The 22,659-nt window shown below is 39.9% G+C and overlaps 1 protein-coding gene and 2 non-coding genes across 3 annotated transcripts in view; all 3 read left to right on the forward strand.

Moving 5' to 3' along the window:
* The window catches only part of LOC120569021 (double-stranded RNA-specific editase B2-like), a 58,891-nt gene extending 40,308 nt beyond the window's left edge, over positions 1 to 18,583 (forward strand). Inside the window, exons 2-10 of the mRNA XM_039816823.1 lie at positions 2,426 to 2,512; positions 3,487 to 4,421; positions 10,339 to 10,459; positions 12,219 to 12,387; positions 12,864 to 13,018; positions 13,766 to 13,919; positions 15,028 to 15,209; positions 16,120 to 16,301; positions 16,597 to 18,583. Coding sequence (XP_039672757.1) covers positions 2,426 to 2,512; positions 3,487 to 4,421; positions 10,339 to 10,459; positions 12,219 to 12,387; positions 12,864 to 13,018; positions 13,766 to 13,919; positions 15,028 to 15,209; positions 16,120 to 16,301; positions 16,597 to 16,767 — 2,156 coding nt within the window. The 3' untranslated portion in view covers positions 16,768 to 18,583. The remainder of the gene's footprint in view (positions 1 to 2,425; positions 2,513 to 3,486; positions 4,422 to 10,338; positions 10,460 to 12,218; positions 12,388 to 12,863; positions 13,019 to 13,765; positions 13,920 to 15,027; positions 15,210 to 16,119; positions 16,302 to 16,596) is intronic.
* trnas-cga lies at positions 8,102 to 8,183 on the forward strand. The gene has a single exon. It is a non-coding gene; the product is annotated as a tRNA-Ser (tRNA).
* Positions 8,743 to 8,824, forward strand: trnas-uga. Its single transcript has one exon. It is a non-coding gene; the product is annotated as a tRNA-Ser (tRNA).
* Positions 18,584 to 22,659: the final 4,076 nt, after the last annotated feature.

The raw sequence follows: 22,659 nt of genomic DNA on the forward strand, positions 1-22,659 counted from the left end.
TGTGTCTGGACTCTTTTTCAATGTGTTCGAATGGCTCATTATTTTAATGTTGATCCATTATATGTTTTACTTGCAGCAGGCGGGCATGAATATTTCACAACCAATAATATAATTACCCAGTGCAGCCCGTATTGCTCTCTTTTTATGTCTGCATTTGAAGTATATTCTGCCCCACCGTGCACTGCTGAACCAAAGCTGCATGTTGAATGGTGGCAGGGCACCAGATAAATCTAACTGGGGATAAATGGGGCCAGTGGTTCAGGGGCCAACACGGATCAGCAGCTGATCTATTATCGTGTTGGAGCTGCGGGAGTTTCCTGAAGCCAAATCCCCAAATTAAAAGATGGGGAAGATTTTTTGCGTGTGGAGGAGGAAGGAAGGCCTGCGCATAAAAGAAACGGAGACCAATGTTTGTAACACTTTATAATCATTAATAAATGGTAAATAGTTAATTAAAGCTTTGGTGCACAACTATTTTATATTATTGAACGTCCATTACATTCACGTCATTGCTAAATGAGTTGATACAACATTAACTAGAACGTCAGGGAATATTGCAACGCGTAAACTGCAAGGACTGTAGTGAATTGCAAAATGCATCTACCTTTATTATAGCGCACCCTAATGGAAGATCTCCACCAAATTTGGCAAAGAGCCTCAGAGTGGCATGACAAACAAGCGTCTCAAGAGTCATGTTAAGAGCATTTACTGTGGCCAAGAAATTGTAATTGTAATTTTCTGTATTTCTCAGTATGGCTATGTTTAGAAAATGGTGTCATCTGGTGACATTCACTTGCAGAAAATCGAGTGACGATAATTACCTGTACCCTTTTTTTTAAATCCTCCATGTCACCTTGGTTACAATTAACTGCAGGGAGGAGGGGTGGGGGTGAAGCGAGATCCCCGTAGGCTTGTATCATGTGAATGCGCCGACAGTGTTGTTATCATTGCTTAGAATTCCTCATTCTATAGTGTTTAATAATAATAATTATTGCTATAATTTATGTTTTTGTTATGCCTCTTATTATTTGTGCACTGATAATATCTATCTAAATTATGTTTATAGATGCTATACATTATTTATTAACCAAAGCCATCCAAATAATGTTTAGTCACAGTTTACAAACAATTTCGTAAAGGTTTACAAATGATGAGGTAATAATCATCAACCAATACTTCATATAATATATAAAATGTTATGATGTGTGCAACTATAAACTGATAAATTACACACGATTATAGCATTACTAATAACTAAACATTAATATCCACTGGATTGGTTGTTAACAGTAAAATAAATATCAACTTAAGTTTAATTCATCAGTCCATTTATCCATGATGTTAATGTAAAGTTTAACCCCAATGTTTTTTTTTTAAATCCTTCTGTTAAATCAAATAAATGACATGTGTGTCTCCTAGTAAATGTTTGTGAAAATCTCCTGAATTATTTTTGTTATGGAATGTCTTCCACCCGTTTTCGTTAATCATTAACTAGGGATGGATGTCTCTCTGACTTCTTCCTTTAATATAAGCTCACTTTATTCTGAGAAGCCTAAAGCTAGATTGTGCACATGTGATTCTCCAAAACCCTTTAACATCGGACCGAAACCTATGAACAACAGCAGCTTTTTTTTTTAGATAACATCTATCTAAAGAAAAACTGGAGGGAAGTGAAAAAAAGACTTGGGTCAAGATGAAAAACCAACACATCTAGAGAAGCATTGTTATGTGTGACAAAATGTCATTACGGAACAAAGAACCAAAAGGTTATTTCTTTATACACTTAACAGGAAAACACCAATCACACCAAAGACGGCGTTTTCTTTTTGTGAAACCCTCAAAGCATTCACCAAATCCGTTGGAATCGAATGAAAAACGATTGTGCTTGATTCAAAAACTGTGTGCCTGGGTTAATAAGACAAAGCTTTAAGCCCCTGGACGCTTCCTGTCTGAAACCCTCCGTCCTTATCACCGACACCTTTCAATTACCCCGGCTGGCTCTTAGCCGCCTTTTCTATTTGTTTTCACTTCCATCCATTTAAGTGGGAACTCCAATGGCCCTCCCGGGCCTCACACATTACGTTTGCACTATCGGCATGAACGTGTTTACCTCATTACTTTTTTATGGTTGGGAGTGAATATAAAACCATGTAAACCAGTATAAGCGTTCAGAATCGTGAATGTAATTGGGCTCATTTCACAAACAAAAAAATGTCCGAGATGAGTTTAAAATTAATTAATTAATTAATTAAACAAAATATATATATATATATATTTATTTTATTTTTTTTAAACTCATCTTGGACATATATGTCTTTATATATATATAAAAACATATAGTGAAATAATGCATCTTTCTGTGTGTGATATATATGATTTGGGGTCATGCTGTGGAGAAAACCAACAATATGATCCTGTTTTTCAGAACGAGTCAATATGTTATCAACCCTCATCGGCCCCATAGGACACTGGGATACTGGAGCATCATCAGCTGAGGATGCCGACAGTTTAAGTACATATTTTTCCTCCTTGCACTTTAAAAATGTTTTGGTTTCTGCCAATAAAACTGATGTTTTCCATGTTCTGCTACCACAGATGGATTAGTAAGATACCTCAGCAGCCAAGTAACAAACAATCAATGTGTAATATGTTGAAATTCTGTTGATTTTGGTGCATAACATTCACCTCATTTAGTCTTTTTTAACTTTACAAAACACCCATATAGCAGTGTCTGTCTGTCAGTTGGTCCACCACTTTGGTACACACTGAAATATCTCAACAACTGTTAGATGGATTGCCGTTGGGGGCGGGGGTAGCGATGGTGCCGCTGTGTTTTAATGTGCTGGGTAATGTCATTTTTCCCGCCGTGCGCTACATTAAAATCAATGCGACACACCTTACAAAAAAGCGCGGAGGTTGTCGATATATCTAGGTAAGATGAATGTTGCGCCCAACACTGTTGAAATTTATACAAGATCTGGCAACTAGTCAACATTAGACAAACATACTGGTCCAGTTGATTATAAAGGAGTTTGGGCCATGCAAATTACCAACACAGTCTCACGGCAGTTCGTGTAATGGTCACATTATTTTTAGAAAAATAACAAACCAGGAGGGGTCCGGGAGATAGGGTTAAAAAACGGGAGAAACCCGGGAAAAACAGGAGTGTTGGCAGGTATGAAGTGCATGTAAACACACGTAATGTGTCCAGTACTTTGGTTAATGACCAAATTTCTGCAAAACTAATGACATTCCCATCAGCCTCAGTTGTGCTTTGTGTTAGCACGCTACACGCTAAACTAAGATGATAAACATGCTGATGTTAGCATTTAGCTCACAAGTAAAGTCTCACAGAGCTGCTAACAGAGCTGTAGACTCTTGTTACTTACATGTAGGCCTACTCACAAAATGCATTGGGATTCTAACAAAAGAAACACATTTTTCCTTCATGTTTTGTTCACTGTCCCGATTTTGACCTGCCAACAGGTACAAGCAGTTTGGAGGTGAAAGAGAACGAAGACGACAAAAGCCAGGTGGACTGTGACCTACTACGGAAGTATCATCCGTCAACCTTTTGCGCAACTTTCCCCAAACGCGGACCGAGAGCTCTGAAGAGGAAACAGCCACTGGCGGATGGGAAAGACCAAAACCACTTGACTTGTAAGAGAGCAGCCTGGGCTGTCGCTCACAAGAACGCGCTGGTCCAGCTGAACGAGCTACGACCCGGTCTGCGGTATGAGATCATGTCAAAGACTGGCCCACTGCATGCTCCAGTGTTTTCTGTGGGCGTGGAGGTCAATGGTTTCCACTTCGAGGGCAGAGGACCAACAAAAAAGCAGGCCAAGATGAGGGCGGCAGAACTGGCTCTCCGCTCGTTCATCCAGTTCCCAAACGCCTCCCAGGCTCACGCCTCCATGGGGAACTTCACCAGCACTCCAGCAGATTTTACAGCGGATAAACTGGACATCCCTGACGCATTCCTTAAAGAGTTTGAGCCATCGATGTTTGAAAACTGTGATCTCCTGCACTGCAACACAGCAAAAAATGAGGTTTTCTACAGCATTTACAACCACAGACGACTTGTGCGACTCACAATGGACTTCTTCTCAACCAATCCAAAAAGACAAGCCCTTAGCAGCTCACTTCTAGGGCACCTCAGCCCAGTGGCGCTGCTCAACGAGCTGCGACCAGGACTCAGGTACATGTGCCTGACGGAGAGGGTTCATGGCAGGCCAATGAGGAGATTTGTTATGGTGGTGAGGGTGGAGGGGAGGGTTTTTGAAGGGTGTGGCCACAGTAAAAGACTGGCCAAGGCTCAGGCGGCAGCTGCCGCCCTGCAGTCCATTTACAACGTAACTCTGGGACCGGAGAGGAAGGGGATGGGCCTCCACGGCAGCAGAGCCAAACATCAGCTACCTCAGGTGAGTAGGTCAGAATTCCCTTTACTACACCACAGTATTTAGATTTAAAGATGTCTTTTTGATTAACAATAAAAAGTGGATGGGACATTTGCCAAACTTGAAAATCACTTCAATACATTTTCCTCAAAGATGGTTTCTGTCATTTGTGGTAGTTCTGATCACACTGATGTTTGTTCAAGTGTTCATTTTTCTGATCAGTTTGGTTTTTATTAGTTATTTGATGCTACAAAAACGGGGAGAAACATTATAATTGGCAGCTGGGATTGACTTGCGATTGGTTGGCCCTGAGTGGGCGACCGTGGCTCCACCCACCAAATCACTACTACGCAGACATAATATTTAGGGGTGTCACGATTTTCATTCAAAATCAAAAATCGATCGAAATGAGGTGCGTTCCTCTCAGTATTTTTTTCTCTCTCCACCCCCACCTATTCACATGTCCGAACAACAAACAACAACAACAACAACAACAACACACGACAGTGTGGCTCACCGGCCAATAACATGCAGCTAACCACACAGCGTAACCTTACTCATGTAAACAATCAACCAACAATGAAGCAAGCAGGTTCAACGGGACTTTATGGTGCATTCAGATACACCTCTTAAACTCATGGTGCATTCATGCGTAGCTCGTACACTCTGAGAAAATCAAACTGTCTCAAAGAAAACAAAACGCATACAGAAAAAAACCTGGAAAATAGACATCATAATAAAACAGTTTTTCAGAAGTATTGTATTGTATAACTTGTAGAGAAATGTCTGGTCAGCATTTTACACAGAGTATAGAGAGAGGAGACAGACTTAGTGTATCCGTATATGCCCTTCATATCGTTAAAGACAGATTTCTCTTACTTGGAAACATCAGTTGCGACACTGAATTGGCCCTTCATCTCTTTAGCGTTCGCCAGTCTTCTAAATGGTCTGGATAAATGGGTCTGAGGTGCGCCGTATGCTACCAAATGGAGTGTGCCTTACATCAGCATGGCCATCATGTCCTGAGGCCTAAGAGCTGGATGGTGTCCTGTATGCATCGTCTGCAGCATCTAAACAACTTCATTATGTCTCTGAGCCTCAGAGAATTGTCTTTGACATCTTTTTGCTGTCGTGCTTAACGAATACAAGAAGATTTGTCTCCTGAGATCAGCTCCGCTCAGCTGAGGAGGACCGTCCAAATATGCAAAGGAAAATGGAGTTGTTAGACAGACATGTAGATATTTTATTAAACCCTGGGGAGATTTAAAGAGAGACAGGAGGATGCAGTGGTACATTTTGGAGGGAAAAAAAGCATTTATATGCTCTAAATTTGAACAAAAGCTTTAGGCTGGCACACCAGAAACTTAATAATTAGCAAAAGCTACCCATCCTCCTCTTTGTGTAGCAGATGATTTATTTTTGCAGCTTCTCCGACTCATCATTTAGCATCATCTCCCCTTCAATATGAACTGTCTGTCAGGCGGCGTGACGCATTAATGAACATTATTACAGCACATTAGGGATGAAGGAGGAGTGGCAGCAGACCGAGGAGACGGAGGTGGAGCGGGAAGGCGGTGTGAAGAGCATAATAATCTGACAGATAATTGTTTAACACACTCATTACACACGACCTTGTGCCACTGTCATCCAGAAAATGTTGAGCCAGAGAATTTCGCTTCCTGAAAAAATAAAAAACCTGCTTTTACAAAATGTGGCGAGACATTTAAGATAGTTATAGACACTGAGGTCAGGTGTTGGTAATATTTCTGGGAGTTTGGGGCGGTTAAAAACATGAAGAGTTTCAATGTTACACATATGTTGGACCTTCTCATAAAGATGGGCTACAAAAGTCTAGTTCACCATCACATACCCATTTATCAAACATGAATTAAATAGCAGCTACGACTGAACTCAATTCAGACTGTCAAATATTTCATCTGCTTTCTCCAAACCTAAGGAAAGAGACTGGTGAACTGAGCAGCCTTCTTAAGTTATTCAAATATTCAGCAGACAAGTTAAAGGAGTGGTTCAGAATTTTGGACATAGGACCTCATTTCCAAGTTAGCCAGTGTGTTATTTATCAGTGGAGACAGTTTTCAACACTTTTTCATCCTTCCAGTTGCAGAGTTCGCTGGTGCTAGGCTAGCGCAAGTCAACAGTATCTGCTAGCCTGCCATTAAAAGGAGTCTTACACACTCCACAGTACACCCGAGGCAAATCAATTATAACGCCAGACTATCGATGTAAATGTCTGTTGATAGAATAATGTTAGAATTAAAACTACCCTTGCATCGCATTGCAATACTTTGTTCCCTGTAGTTGGTATCGTAGGCTACAGCAGCGGCGGAGTGATATTACCTAGGCTACCGAGAAAGACGGTTTACATGACAATCACGTTCAATCAAGTTTATTTACCTGCCGCTGTGAGCTCCAACTAATTCCACTCTGCCAGGCTATAACTCACATAACATTACCGGTACATGAAAGCACACACGCTAGCAATTTGCATGTAAACTGTCCGAGCTTACATGACGTTTCTGTCAGCAATTATATAAAGTTAGCGGTTAGCCCAGCCAGGTATCTACCAAGAGTATAGCTATACCGTTAGCTAACGTTGTCACTCTCCACAATGCATTGAAGAGTAATGTTATCTCCACTAACGTTGTCAGTCTCAATATATCAGTAGCAGCTAGGCTAATGTTATGAAAGGGGCTAGCTTTATTAGCTAGAGTTGCCTACCAAAAGTTATTACCTGTTCATCAGTAGCTGTTGGTGCATCTAGAAAGACGGATGGAACCGCATTCGTTGTCAGTGACTTGTGGTCCTTTAGATTGCAGGGTTTTTCAAAGTTGTCTGGTCTAAAATAATCACTACACATTTGCCACTTGAGTAGGGTCTCCGCCGGTGTCTCGTTGTCCAAGCCAGCAGCTACTAGCTAGGTTTCCCGACTGGAGTGCGCTTCTCTGTTTACTTTTTGGCGCAGTATTACTAACCGGAGCATAGTAAAATGCCGCCGCTGCTGAGAAACTAATCCCTCAAAATGTAATGCGATCATTTACATGCAAGGGTAGTTTTAACTCTAACATTATTCGATCAACAGACATTTACATCGATAGTCTGGCGTTATAATTGATTTGCCTCGGGTGTACTGTGGAGTGTGTACGACTGCTTTTAATGGCAGGCTAGCAGATACTGTTGACTTGCGCTAGCCTAGCACCAGCGAACTCTGCAACTGGAAGGACTGGATGAAAAGTGTTGAAAACTGTCTCCACTGATAAATAACACAGTGGCTAACTTGGAAATGAGGTCCTATGTCCAAAATTCTGAACCACCCCTTAAAGAGCATTTAGCACAACTGATATTTCTGACACTTACATCTGTGATGGCCGAGTGGTTAAGGCGTTTGACTCGTTGAATCCCGTGCAGGTTCAAACCCTGCTCACAGCGATTTATATCATTAATATCATTAATAATGCTCAAGATGTTTTCATTTGGATAACATAACTCTTGTAGCTTAGTAGGCCTCGGTTTTAGAATTGGTTGTTGTGCACAGAGATTCTTCCAAACTATCGTAATAGTGCAACACAGACCTAAAACAGAAATAATATATGTGCCAGTTCATCAGTATGCTATTAACAAAGTTCTTTTCAGATCAATTCTGTCAAGTTTGTCACGGCTCTGCGCTTCTGGAGTGTAAAACAAGAGCTGTGATGGCTGAGTGGTTAAGGCGTTGGACTCGAAATCCAATGGGGTTTCCCCGCGCAGGTTCAAACCCTGCTCGCAGAGATTTGTATCATTAATAATGCTCAAGATCCATTATTGGAAAACATTCACAAGACCCATTCACACCTTACCACTTGACAGGCAGGTGGACTAACGACTCACATTAACCCTCAAGGTGCGAACCATCCTTCTGAGTTTAAATTCCTGGGACTCCTCATCAGTTAGTCGGAACTGAAGAAGCTTTTCAAATAAAAGTTGAGAACATCTTCAAGAATATCTTCTTGACAGTAAAGAAAATAAAGTGTGTACTTACAGAGTAAGTCATCTGTTAAAGTTAAAGGTTTCTGACAAAGAATTTTGGGCTTACAGTGTAGGCCTTGATTTTAGAATTGGTCGTCGGGCACAGAGATTCTTCCAAACTACCGTAATAGTGCAAAAATGACCAAAAACAGAAATAATATGTGTGTGCCAGTTCGTGCCCTCAGCAGCTGTTACAGGTACACATGGATTCTTCCAGACCAAGGGCATCAGTACGCTATTAACAAAGTTATTTTCAGATCATTTCTGTGAAGTCTGTCAGGGCTCGGGGCTTCAGGAGTGTAAATTAAAAACTTGTTTTCCAGCTGTGATGGCTGAGTGGTTAAGGCGTTGGACTTGAAATCCAATGGGGTTTCCCCGCGCAGGTTCAAACCCTGCTCACAGCGAATGTTATTTCTATACAGATTTATTTTGCCAAGATTCTTGGGATTTATAAAATAAAGCAGATTCAACAGATTTATATAAATACTGTAGGCCTACATGTTGCAAAATAACCTTTATGCTTTATGCTTACTTGCAGTACTTTATCACACATCCCTGGACAGTGCGATTATAGTTTATGCTTAAACATGTCTGCATCCAATATGACATAATCTATATGGTGATTCAGTTGTGAGAGAAGCGGTGATACTTAAGTGAGGATGAATGAGGACCTGAGAAATCAGGTCACAGCAGGGTTGTTTCAGAGTCGATGCCTGAGATGAGAAGATCGAATTGTGGTTGGAATGGCAATATTTTTATTTCTCATCCATTAACATGCTAAAAACAGCTGTGATGGCCAAGTGGTTAAGGCATTAGACTTGAAATCCAATAGGGTTTCCTCACACAGGTTCAAACTCTGCTCATAGCTAATTCAGACCAAAACAACATTCAGTCTGTAAAGAAGCCTACAGTGTGTGTGAAGGGCTTTCAGTGGTTGTTAAGACTATTTTAAAGTGGTACATAAATGCCATCCATATGATATTTAGATATGATCTTGTCAAAGGCACCCCTGGTCCTCCTCTTATTAATTCTCCACACTTATTTGTGATGCTCCTCTTGGCACTTCGGTGAAACTTTCTGTATTGTAGCTAACTAACTGTAACTTCCCCCAAAAAGAATGACAGCCAAAAAATATAATTAGACATATTTTGACAAGTATGAATATTACAGCTCTTCCTCTGCAGACTGGGGGAGTTTAGAGTGAGAAAACTCTCGGCCATCACTGGCAGACTGTCAGAGATTTTCTATCGTGGTCCCCCAAAAATCTCACCCCTTTTTTTCTCCCCCCCAAAAAAAAATTTACTCTTTTTTTTTTTTAAAAAAAAAAAAAAAAAAACCAAACCCCCCTCCCTTTTTTTTTTAAAAAAAAAAAAAAAAAAAACCCCCACTGTCAAAAATCTTTTTTAATTTTTAAAAAAAAAAATCAAAAATTTTATATTTTTTTAAAAAAAAAAATTTTTTTTTTTTTTTTTTAAAAAAAAATACCACAAAAAAAACAAATTTTCTTCTCCTTTTTTTTTTATAATTTTAAAAAAAACATCCCCCGCCCTCGGTTAAAACATTTAATCGTGATTAATTGCAAATAAATTGAAAATTTTTTATCAGCTCTAAATTAACTTTAAAAGGGATATTTTGTAAGTTTTGAATGCTCAAATTGTATTTGAAACTCAACGTACTCTGGTATAGCAATAATTACGTTTTAGTAGATAGAGCCAACTAACATGGCAAAATAAAGAAAGAATAAAAGAAGTAAGAGAGACAATAATAACCGGTGAGGCAAAATCGCTAACCAACCGTAGTCAGAATATTAATGAATAATCCTCAATAAGCTTATGTAAAATTCAGATAAGGTTCAAAAAACGTTCAATATGCATCTTCCACTCTTTAAACACTGTCTCCTCCATTTATTTTTCTGCAGTTCTTTGCAGAGTCGATTTTCCACCTGGTGAGAGAGAAATACTCAGAGCTGACAGACGGCTGTTTCTCTACCTCCTCACAAGCCCGCCACAAGGTCCTGGCAGGGATTGTAATGACCAGAGGTGAGTGGTAGAGACACAACGGTCAAAACTCGGATGTGACAGGATGAGGTTGAGGGGGAATGTTGTCGGAATCATACTACACCCATACTACACCCATTACTTCACCCATTTACATGTGAAAATATGCTGGTTCTCTACACGCTAAAAGTATTGTTTATTTTAATGGCGTCTGATGGGTTTTGTGATAGATATTTCAGGGATGTTTTTATGTAAAACAAAAAGTATCTTCTATATACTATCTAACTATCTCTGTAGGGATCCTTTCCATAATGCTGTCAGACTCTTAGAATAATAATCTGAGAATTTTTAATGGCAAAAACAGCTTTTATTGGACGTATATTGAAGGTGCGCAATTGCCCAATAACTTACATTGTAGTTTGTTTTGGCACTGCCAAATCCCGACTGAAGCAGTTTTGGTCAATACTGGACCAACTTTAAAAGATTGTTGTTCCCATCAATTACTTAGGCACAAAAAAATGGGAAAAATAGGTTCCAGTTTGAAAAATACCAAAGTTGCCCTTAAAAGAGTAAGATACCGTGTAGTCTGATCCAAGTTTAACAAAGTTCAGGTATTATATTGAAAACATTATCCAATCTTCTGACTCTATCAGCTGAAATTCAAAGACTAAGATGCCCACGATGGGTTTTTTTGTCACATGAAAAGCAACAGATCTTCGCTTCGCTTTAAAAACGGGGATGAAAAATGTTTTGCCACCATTTTAAGCAGTCAGGACAGTTCAGGAGCATCCGAGTCTCTCTTACATGAAGATGTGCAAATCAAACAAACGAGATACCTCAAATTACCCCGCGGATCAGACAGTCGTCTTTACCGTCCTCTGAGTCTCCGATGAGGCCAGATTGCAGCACAACAGCATGTTTTTGAGGCGTCGGAGTGATTGTTTAGTCATACACTTTTCATCAGCCCGTCTCAGCCGGTTAGCGTTCTGGATATGACGGGACGGCGAGGAAATGTCTTGTTCCGAGAGTCAAATGAGGCGTCTTGTTTTAACTGCATCATGTTGAACGTCTTGTTCCCTTTTTTATCAGAGAGGCAATTATTTGCTCAACAAGTCACCAGAAATCTGAGCAGTTACAGATATCTGTAATTTGCAGCGGCACCGTGGCTCCGTCCGGCGCTTAGCACTTCCCATGACGATTGTGATTGATTTAAAGAAATGCCAATAAATCAGAGCACGTTTTTCTCCCATCCCGGAATGCTGTGTGGACTAGCCAGGTCTGGCAATGGCGACGTCCCTATAAACATAAATATAAGTCTTTATTGCTGCTTGAACAAACGACTTACTGTATGTGGACATTTTTCGAAGGGGAGGACCGTTCATTAGGGGTGGGGGAAAAAATGTATACAGCGTAGTATCGCGATATTTTTCGTGGCAATACTGTATCGATACACAGACGCCATTTATCGATCTTTTATGACATATGTGTTGGTCAGTTTGTCTGCTTGAAAATCCCCATTTTGCAGCAATAAAATTGAAGTGAGATGAACAAACAGAGAAATGTATCTTTTTAGATAAAACAGATTTTGACAAAATTTTCCTTTGGGGACATCATTTGAAATTTGGAAAAATTTGAAGTTGGAACAAAGGTAATAAATTGCAATATATCGCAGAATATTGCAATATGTTTAAAATCGCAATAATATGGTATCGTGACGTAAGTATCGTGATGATATCGTATTGTGAGGCCTCGTCTTCATTTTCCTGCCTGACTTTTCCCACATCCTCCGTTTCTTTTCCAGGGTTTGACCTCAGATCGGCGCAGGTTGTGTCTCTGGCTACGGGGACTAAGTGTCTGGACTCAGACAACGTGAGTGACCACGGCGGTACGCTCAGCGACTGCCACGCTGAAGTCGTAAGCCGGAGGGCGCTGGTTCGATTCCTGTACGCTCAGCTGGAGCTGCTGCTCCGGTAAAATCCTCAGCCCAGAACTTGAAATAAGTATTTTGTTTTACTTTGTGGAGAATTTGCCTTCAGGGTAATTAAACGGCTTTAATTTAGAGTACAAGGCTTGCATAATTCTGTATTTTCTCTTATTGTCCACACTTCCCAAATCTCTAACTTCCCTACGCCGTCTGTGAATCTCAGCTCCGAGCACACTGATAGCAGATTAGCTGAGTTAGATTAATTTCTAACTAAAGTTCTTTCTCTAACTTTCATTTAAGTCACAACAACTTAATGTCACAGAGAACAAAATGGGGGTTTCTTAAATATTTTAGGGTCCCAATGCCCACAGTGAACTTTATCTGCTAGGGTTGATTAATAAATAACTAATTATTGAAAAGGCACAGTTTCATACTGTTTCATACCTTGTCTTTTGTTGGTCTTGTTTCTTTCACCCCGTCTCTGTCTTAAGTTGAACTTCTCGGTGTCTTTCCTCTTTGAAGCGAGCCAGCAGACAGTGAGGAACAATCGATCTTCGTACCAAATAAAGGCGGCGGTGGGTTCCGACTGCAGGACGGCGTCCTCTTCCACATGTACGTCAGCTCATCGCCGTGTGGAGACGCTCGACTCAACTGTCCCTACGAGACCACAGCTGCATGTGAGACCAACACATTTAGACGATGGCGATGATAAATGATACTGACTCATGTTGTTTTGTCTCTGTTAACATTTCTGCTTCTGTACCTGATCTAGATGCACATTTGCACCTTGTTTTTTTTTTAATATTAGCAATTTGTTCTTTGTTGTGGACACATTTACCTTTAATAATCTATTTTTTCTGCAGCTATTTATATTCTGTTCGCAGCTGCTGCACAAACCACTAACCTCAGACAGTTTCATTATTTTTTCAAAGGACAAATCCATCATAAAACACTTTAGCCCTGTGAAAACATTAATTAATTTACTTAATTTCCTCTTCTTGTAGATGACTGAATAAAATGCCATCCACGTCAACATATTTTCAGCAGCTCCTTTATGCATCAAAAGAGTTAAAAACAGAATCCATCTTCTCAGCAAAAGAAGAGTCATAGGAAATATTACAGCTACAGGACAGTTTTTCGTGTGAATAAGAACTTTATAAAAATAACATTCATAATCAGTCTGTGAAAATCCTAAGCATTCTGGGTAATGTAGGAACAAAAGTAGGCACTAATATTCCCACCAAAGATCTTTGAAAAGGTATTTTGCGTTGTGTTCAAGTACAACTTTTTGCCCAAGACACAGGCGACATAAGAAAACGTGAGGCGACGAAACCCAACTCTGGTGACGCCTCACATCTAGTTCTCTGCCGTCTGCTTTGGGTGTCGGCCCCTAAGTCTCCATCTTCTGTTACTTCTGATGTCAGATCCCAGCAGAAGGTTCCACTGTCACCTCAGGGTGAAGGTGGACGGAGGCGAGGGGACGCTGCCCATCACAGCGCCAATGGCCAATGTGAACCGGACCGGTGTGGCGCAGGGCAAACCTCCCGTCACCATGTCCTGCACTGACAAGATGGCAAAGTGAGTTTATAATGTCGGTACATGATCCGTTCTGCCTGCACGATCCGTTCTGCGCATGCGCAAGATAATACTGTTTTACCGAGGATACGCCCTGCACAATCTGTTCCACGCTAGCCTATGGCTAGCCTCCACCGGGAAGCTAACGTTAGTTTAGCTAACAGCTAATTCGGCTAACCGCTAGCTGACAGCTAGATTCAGTCTAAAATAACGTTAAGTCAAACTTAATGGGAGAAGCAGGCTACAGCTACATTAAGACTTTATTGAGTGATTGTATTTTAAATGAGCACAAGTAGAACTGACGTAACAGCTGTTATATATGTTAACGTTTATTTTCAAGTTTTATTTTGAGGGTCTTTTAAAGTTATTACATGCTGTCTCAGCTAGCGGTTAGCCGAATTAGCTGTTAGCTAAACTAACGTTAGCTTGGCTGTCGACCAGAAGCGTGGAACAGATCGTGCAGTGTCGTAAATCCTCGTACAACAGCGCATGCGCGAACATTTTGCGAATGTGCAGAACAGATCGTGTACCGACATATAATCGGGCCTGGAAGGTGTGTTCCAAGATTTAGTAAAATACATTGTTGGAATTTCAGTTGATAGTGTAATAAAATGTGCATGTATTATTTACAAAAAAATCGGATTTGTCACAACTTGTGTCTTGTTTTTGTAGTTTTATCATTTAGACCAATTATGATTGATATAAACTGTGTTGTAAACATCCATCACAGATTATAAATGACTTTAACCTTGACCTATCATACTTACTGTACAGTTTTCTTGTGCTATGAGGGATTATTACTAACATTTTAGTTACGATCACTTTAAGTTTCACCTCCGAATAAAGTGGTTTACAAGCCAACAGATAATCTGGATAAACTGTTGGTTTGTTTACAACCTGACTCATCTGACCAGATCTGATCGCTCCCAGATATACTGTATTCACTCAGTTCATACAGCAGAGTAACAGGTTTCTGCAGTCTAGACAGTCAGTCTTGAATGGCGGTCAAACATTAATGAGCCCTGAGTGAAAATCTTCTCAGCTGAAAAGCTGTCAAACCGCCATCATACTGCAACTCTGCTCGGTTTAAAAAAAGTGTTTGGCTCAACAGGTGGAGCGTTGTGGGCCTCCAGGGGGCCCTCCTGTCTCACTTGGTGGAGCCAGTTTACCTGCACAGCCTGACAGTGGGGACGCTCAACCACACGGGTCACCTGGGCCGGGCCATGGCACGGCGCCTCGCACCCGTCAAGAACCTGCTCTTCCCGTACCGACGACAGCAACTGCTGCTCGGCTGTAGGTCCAAAAGTTTTACACACCAAGTATTAAAGGTGCTCTAAGCGATATTTGGTGATGTCACTTCTTGTTGACGTTCAAAGTATTGTCAAACAAAATGCAGGCTAGCTCGCCCCTCCCTCCTCCTCATCCTGTCCCCTCCCCGTCCCTTCCGCGCAATTACCCCCCAACCCTTAACCCCCAAATCCTTCTTGTCGGTTATTGGCTGGAACAGTGTTTGTTATGTTTGGTGGTGCAGGTTGGCACAGTTTGTTTTTGTTGGCGTTTGTGGAGCCTGGGCTGTCTACAGAGACCACGTTTTTTTTTACAGTGTGTTCAGGGGACAGGCAGCTAGCAGATAGTGAGGAGATGTTTGTTGTATGTGACAAAAAATGTTGTAGCCTAAAAAACGTGTGACATCATTTAGAGCACCTTTTAATGCTCCTCAGTTCAATTTAATTCACTCAGTCTGGTAGGTCTGATGTGATACACAGAAAGTTTCTGTTTCATTTGAGATGAAAAAAAAATAAAGAATTGCACGAGATATTTCAAATACTTTATTTACATTTTTCTGTACTTTAACTTAAGTAAAAAATTTACTTCTAATGGGAGTATTTTCACATTGGTTTATTGTGGCTATGTGAGACTCACTTAGGCAGTATGGTGCTTTGAGCTTAATGCAAACATGCTGATGTTAAGGTAGCATGTTTATCATCTTAGTTTGGTGCGTTAGCATGCTAACATTAATACAGCTGAGGCTGATGGTAATGTCATTAGTTTTGCAGGTATTTGGTCATAAACCCAATCATTTTGACCTGATGATGACGCGAGATGAAAAGCCAGAGGATCACTAAACTTATTATAATTCATCCTGAGGGGAACATGAATGTGTGAAAAGTCATGGCAATCCACCCTTTTTCTCTCTGCACAGGTCTGAACAGCAGCGAGGTTCGGCCGACAGGGAAGGCGCCAAACGTCAGCATGAACTGGAGCTGCGGTGACGGAGGCCTGGAGGAGATCAGCACCTCCACAGGAAGGAGGAAGGACTCAGGGACACCGTCACAGCTCTGCAAGCGCTCCATGTTCGCACGCTGGCAGAGGCTGCAGCAGCAGGTGGGTCCGAGACACTCAGAGACTGGAAACACTGAACCTCCTCAGGAGGAAGGGAGGTTGGCAGAAAAGTGGTTAGTTTACTTAAATAAGGTTTGCAGGACTTTGCTTATAGTGCATCATTTTCACATTGTGGTATTAGTACTTTTTCTTCAGTAAAGGATTTAAATACTTCTTCCGCCACGGTCAAATTGAAAGAAACAGTGGATATTATTGTAACACCCACAAATCTCACTTTTTAATAAGTGTATTTCGATTATTTAATATGACAGCGAAGCATGTTTCTGTCTAATTTCAGTTTCAGTTTAATGCTGCAGACACCACTCCAGGGACATATTCTGCTTCCAAGATGGCTGCCGGACACTACCAAAGGGCGATGCAGCAGTTTACCAGCGCTCTGCAGGGTGGGGGGCTGGGATCATGGCTCAGAAAACCCCCAGAACTAGGTCACTTCAACGTCAGTGTGTGAAAAACTGTTTAAAGCTGAATATGGAGGGTTAGAGTGAAGTTCATGTATGTTTTTCTTTGAGTGAATGAGGTACCAAGAATGTGACACTAGATAGAGAAAGTTGGTAACTTTATCTCTATTTATGAGAAATGATTAACTAACTAGCTAACTAGCTAACTAGCTAACTTGCTAGCTGCAAGCTTAAACCTTAACAACCACATCACTGTAGCCACTTAGCTTACTAGCTAGCTCACTGGAGTAATATTGAAGATATTTTCTTTAACTAAGCAATATACAGTGTTTGGGTAAAATTTAAATAATCGCAATAGTGTCCTCACTTATAAGATCTAAATCCCATTTTGGTCCTCACAAACACTATAATAAAGAAGCGCATACACACACAAAAAACTTGTTTTTGTTACTTAGGAGGACATTGCATTGACTTATATCAATGAAAGATCAATGAATATATTGGGGACTTACCCTAACCTTAACCGTAACCACTACATGACTAACTTCGATGACTAACTAATCTAAACTCAACCAAAAACCAAGTCTCAACCCTAACATTTAAATGGTTTACCTTGCGGGGACCAGATTTTTGTCAACCATGGCGAGTCCCCACAGTGTAATGGTGTGTGTCCATTGTCTGCGTAATTTCCCCGCTTCCCATTCATCTCTATGGGAGCAGCCATGCAATGCATTCTGGTAGCGATGCGTGGACTTTGGACAAGTGGGTCGCCCGCTCCTCATTTGCATAAAGTTGAATCCAGCCAGCTTTATGCAAATGAGGAGCGGCCGGCTCGGCTTGCCGCCTCTCAAAAGATGAAGACAAAAATCTTTTAAACTCCGCTTTATCAATCTGAAATGAATACAGATTCAACAACTGCATGGCCTATTTCTTGCTAAAAATGTTTTCAGAAACCTGTTTCGGTGAACTATTTTCGTAAAATAAGAGCGTATTCAGAACAAGCTGCTATTATGGTCAGTTTTGAAATCCTGGAGCAGACAGATCCACTTGATGCGTTTGTCCAATCAGCTGCAGCCATCGCAGTTGTAGGAGGGTGTTGACGGTTTTCTTTCCTTTGTCAGCGGTCAGCATAGACGTTAATATTAGTCTAGGGTGGTCAGTGAAGAGAAACTGGTGGCGAGCCCACTAGCGTGCAATGCTGGGAAGGGGTGCGAACCCATCCGTGAAAACGTGTATATGTACACCCACCATAACTGTGCGAGCAGATTTACCTCCCCTTCACAACAGCTTCTGTTTTTTTTTTTATATTGAACTCAAATTTTGATTTTGTTGTAACTTATTTGTGTTGACTTTTTGAAAATGTGTGTTCTGTTGTTTCAGTTATGTAACTTTGATGTAACTGTATGTCTCACCTGTTCAATTATGTTAGTTTTTCACCCTTCATTTTTTTTTTTAAACAGTGTTGGGGAGTGCCAGTGTACAGTATATGAGGCTCAGGAGTGAAGGCCTGCTGCCCCCTAGAGGGATACTGTGTGCGTTACAAGATGGAGAGTTTGTTTGGTGCGTTTCCCTTTATTTCCTGCCCTCTAGATTTCTTCCAATTATCTCTTTAAATAATTAATGTAAATTACAAATACCCCAAAGGCTTCCATTTCTCTGAAATTTTTTTATTCCTGTGTAGTCAGTGTCTCTTGGTGTTTATTTACAGTTTTCTGAGGTAAGGAATGTAAAAGAGTACTTCTACTGAAAGGTACGACTGGTGTGGAATGCTATGTAAAGTTTTATTATTAGGTATGCAGAATGTGTGTAGTCGATATTGGTCATGACTATTTTTATCACTGGGAATAAATTATCCTATTTGTGTTAGTTCTTGTTCGTTTCACTTCAGAGTCAAAGCTCAATCTGTTGATCAGGTATGTAAAAACGGTCACTTACAGGAGTGCTTCACACTGTCCAAAAAATACTTTATATAATTGATAAGCTGAGGTACTCTTAGGATCTTCATTTTGGGCCTCGTGCTCCTGATGTGCACAAAAACATTCTTTAACATTACTATGATGTGACTATTTCATATAATGTGACTATATGACGATAGACAGTGGAGGTTACTGGATGTTTACTTATGTCCAAAATGTAGATAAAGAATTTTAAATAATGTCCTAATAGCATTGTGACAAATTATTTGAAAGAAATGAGTTGCTTTTAAAAGCAACTTGTGAAAATTCAAATTCAATTTCTGATTTTAAAAAGACGTTAGGATCGGAATAGTCAATTTCACTTCTTCTTATGTATCTTTTAAAAATACAAGAACTTAAGCCTACAATAATGGCACTTGGGGGCAGTGGAAACAAGCCGCGAACACAACATTTACATATCTTTTAAGTTGATATGATGAACTTGTTAGCAAACTCATGCTTATTTACACATCCAGCAGCAACACGATGATTCATTAGTGATTCATGAGTCTTTGTGTCTGTGTCCACCTGATGAATGTACGTCAAATATTCTCTCTTTTTGCTCCGTTTTTGGTCGCTACCAACTTCTGAGAAAAATATCTGAACCCCAAAAAAAAACCTCAAACCACAAAAACGTTCAAACAGCACAAAATGGTTTATTTTTAACAAGCAGATGCTTGTTACTTATTACACAGCTATAACCCACAAAACCACTGTCAAGTCAATCCAACAGGTTTTTTTCTTCTTCTTCTGAGAACTGAGCTGTGGTGTTTGTTGTTCTACATCAACCACGTTGGTCACACAAAACACTGTTAACACCAAGGAGCCACAGTTTAACTAGGCTTCACGACGGTGGATTGGCGATGGCCGATGATCAGTGAGGATGTGATCTGGTTTCACCATTGTGATTGAGAGTGTGAACATTATTAACATTAATATGAATGTGGCAGCATAGTGGCTCAGTGTTGGTAGAAAATGCAGTTCAGTGCAGTGAAACATGTTTAAACTCTCCGCAAGGAAGAAAACGGTATTGGATAAAGTAGAGATCACACAAACACACACACACCTTGTAAATTTCCTTCACACAAACTAAATGTTTTGTCAGTTAAACCAGGGATGACTCCTTCTTCAGAATGGATTTAGGGAAAACGCATCAAATGGTCTCATCTCCCATTTCTGCTAAAATTATTTTAAATAATTGCTCACTGCAGCTTGAGTAAATACAGGGGAAAATAAAAGCTACAGATCATTGAAGGACTTTTGAGCAAAAGTGCATTCCTACAGTGAAAAAAAGTTGAATTTCAAAATACACCTGGAAACGAATATAATTAACTACACACAAAAAAGGTATTTAACATAATGTACACTACTTAAAAATTGCTTTTAGGGAAGTTTAGTCTGCAGCTGATATGTGACTTTCATCAGGCAAACTGATAATTAGCATAAAGCTTATTTATAATTATCCAGATGAAAACTTTAAACTACAAATCACCATCCCTGGAAAAAAAATGACAAAATTAACTCAGTTTTATGTGAATGTAAAGCCTTTGGCAGATGAACTAACATGTCATCAAGTTATAAAAGGCTAAAACAACTGCTGCTGCTGAAATACATACAGCCAAAACTGACAACTTTCTTCATATATTACAATTTATATGATACAAATATTACGGTTTTAATGTAAAAGGAGGTTAACACTTTACATTTGACAAGTACTGTAATCACTTTAGTTTGTTAAAGATCTGCATTTATTTGCTCTTAAATGTAACTGCTGTTTATACACCTGTAAAAATCCAAATTTACTTCAACAAACATGGTATTTCTAAGAATTTTCTATTGTTGGAAATACATTTCGCTGGGTAAAACGCGGAAAAAAGGCAGTTGTATAGTGTTACCTAATATACACACGTTTGCGATGTACTTGAATGAAAGCTTTTGTTACTAACCAGCAAACGCTCCACAAATATTAAAGCTAGACGTAGAAAAACCATCAGTTTAAATGGACTGTGCTTGTTCGTCGTGTTAATGCCATAACTCACGAGTACAACAGTTGAACTGCCTGTTATCACAACATTAAACACGTTTTTTGACGTTGATTTGTATCACCACACAGACAGACAGAGTTCTTGTGACACACACACACACACACACACACACACACACACACACACACACACACACACACACACACACACACACACACACACACACACACACACACACACACACACACACACACACACAAACAAACACACACCCCTCCCCTTTGGCTGTTTTAGTGGCAGTGGGAAAGCAAAGCAGGTGACAGCAAAATGCATCACGACACTCCTCAAAAGATTTCTATTTTCAAAGTACCATAACAAATATGACACTGACTGAATCCCCTACAACACCAATGACTCTAAAGGGCACTGCCAGAAACTACAAAAATAAGTTGGTTCTTTTACAATCATGTCAAGTACTGGTAAATCGGCAGGGCTGGGCATCCGAGGAACATCAATTACTAAATATTTCAAATCTGATGCCGGTTTTAAATGAATCACTTTGTTTTTGAATCAAATTAGCTTTCATTATATGCTAAAGTGAGTTACTTAATATGTTACATGTACACATAATTTGCCTTTCTCTACTGAAAACAGCACTTATTTTATTCCCAGCTTAAAATGCCCTGACATGAGAACTCCGTGCGTAAATCTTTCTAATTTTTTAAAAGAATTTGACAGGCTTTGTGGGAGTTTAGTCCAATGGTCATGTTAGTACAAAGAGTTATCTCTGTGTAGACTTATCGGTGTCCAAGTGTTTAGTAACATTATGTTATGTTTTTATTCAAATTAATATTGTTTAATACGTTTTAAGATTTGTGGATGAATTTTAGAATAAGTAGCTGAAGGTTTAAGCTCAAGACGATTAAAAATGGGAGCCAATAGATGCATTTACTTCTGAAAACAAAACCGTTCATCCTTATTCAAGCTCTTAAGTTGTTCAACTACTTATTGTCACGTCCTGCGTGAACAAAAATTGTGGGTGAAGAATTCCCCTGTCATTTAAAGTGCACAATTTCAGGATTATTTTTCAATTTGAGTCAGGAACTAAAATGGAACTAAAATGCATCTTATTGTGTATTTCTGCTTGCGTGTTCTCCGCATTTGAAGATCTGTGAAAATGTTGCCAATTTGTCCGAACAACAGACAGCCATGGTGTTGCTCTTTATAGTTTACAGTTGCACAACTGTGACATTTAAAAAAGGACATCACAACGATGTGAAAAAAAAGGCTGAAACCACCAGAGCGGTCTGCAAAGAAGCAACAATCAGCTGAGTGTTTTGGGTTTATTTATTTCTATTTTAGTTCATAACCTCCTTGAATTAATTAGAAAATAAAGTTTTGATTCTCTTATTCACTTGCTAGTTCTCGTCATCGCGCACAGAATTTTTTTTAAGTGACTTTTTGAAAGACTTTGTCACAAAGTCAACTATATAACTTTAACATCAGTTAACATTACAAGAAACGCCATTTATTTTGTGGAAAGTGTCTACGGTGGAAAAAAGCTCTCCATACTTTTAATACCAAATACCAAAAATTAGTATAACATAGGGTACACTATATATTGTGTCTCAGTACCCAGCCCTGCCTAATAACCATTTCAACAGGTGCTGCTTTAACAAACTACAGATTTGTTTGCACACAAACAGAAACACTGAAATCCCCTTTCCTCCCTGCACACAAGGCTTAGATGGTACAATGTCTACACATCTATCCGCCTCTAAACTGTCGACAGGGCAGGGAGTTGACTTTTTTTCTCTCTGGCTGGTTCATGGCTTTACACAAACAGAAATGCAATCCGATCCAGACGTCAACACTGTGAGCAGAGTGACCAATGCACCTTCAAATATAATGTGGGATGTCAAACTGCAGAAAAACCTGTCTACTGGGACCAACACAGTCAGTGAAGAACATACTAAAGCCTCCACACAGGACAGGAAGCGGA

Source organism: Perca fluviatilis, chromosome 11 (genome assembly GCF_010015445.1).
Source record: "Perca fluviatilis chromosome 11, GENO_Pfluv_1.0, whole genome shotgun sequence".
NCBI lineage: Eukaryota > Metazoa > Chordata > Actinopteri > Perciformes > Percidae > Perca > Perca fluviatilis.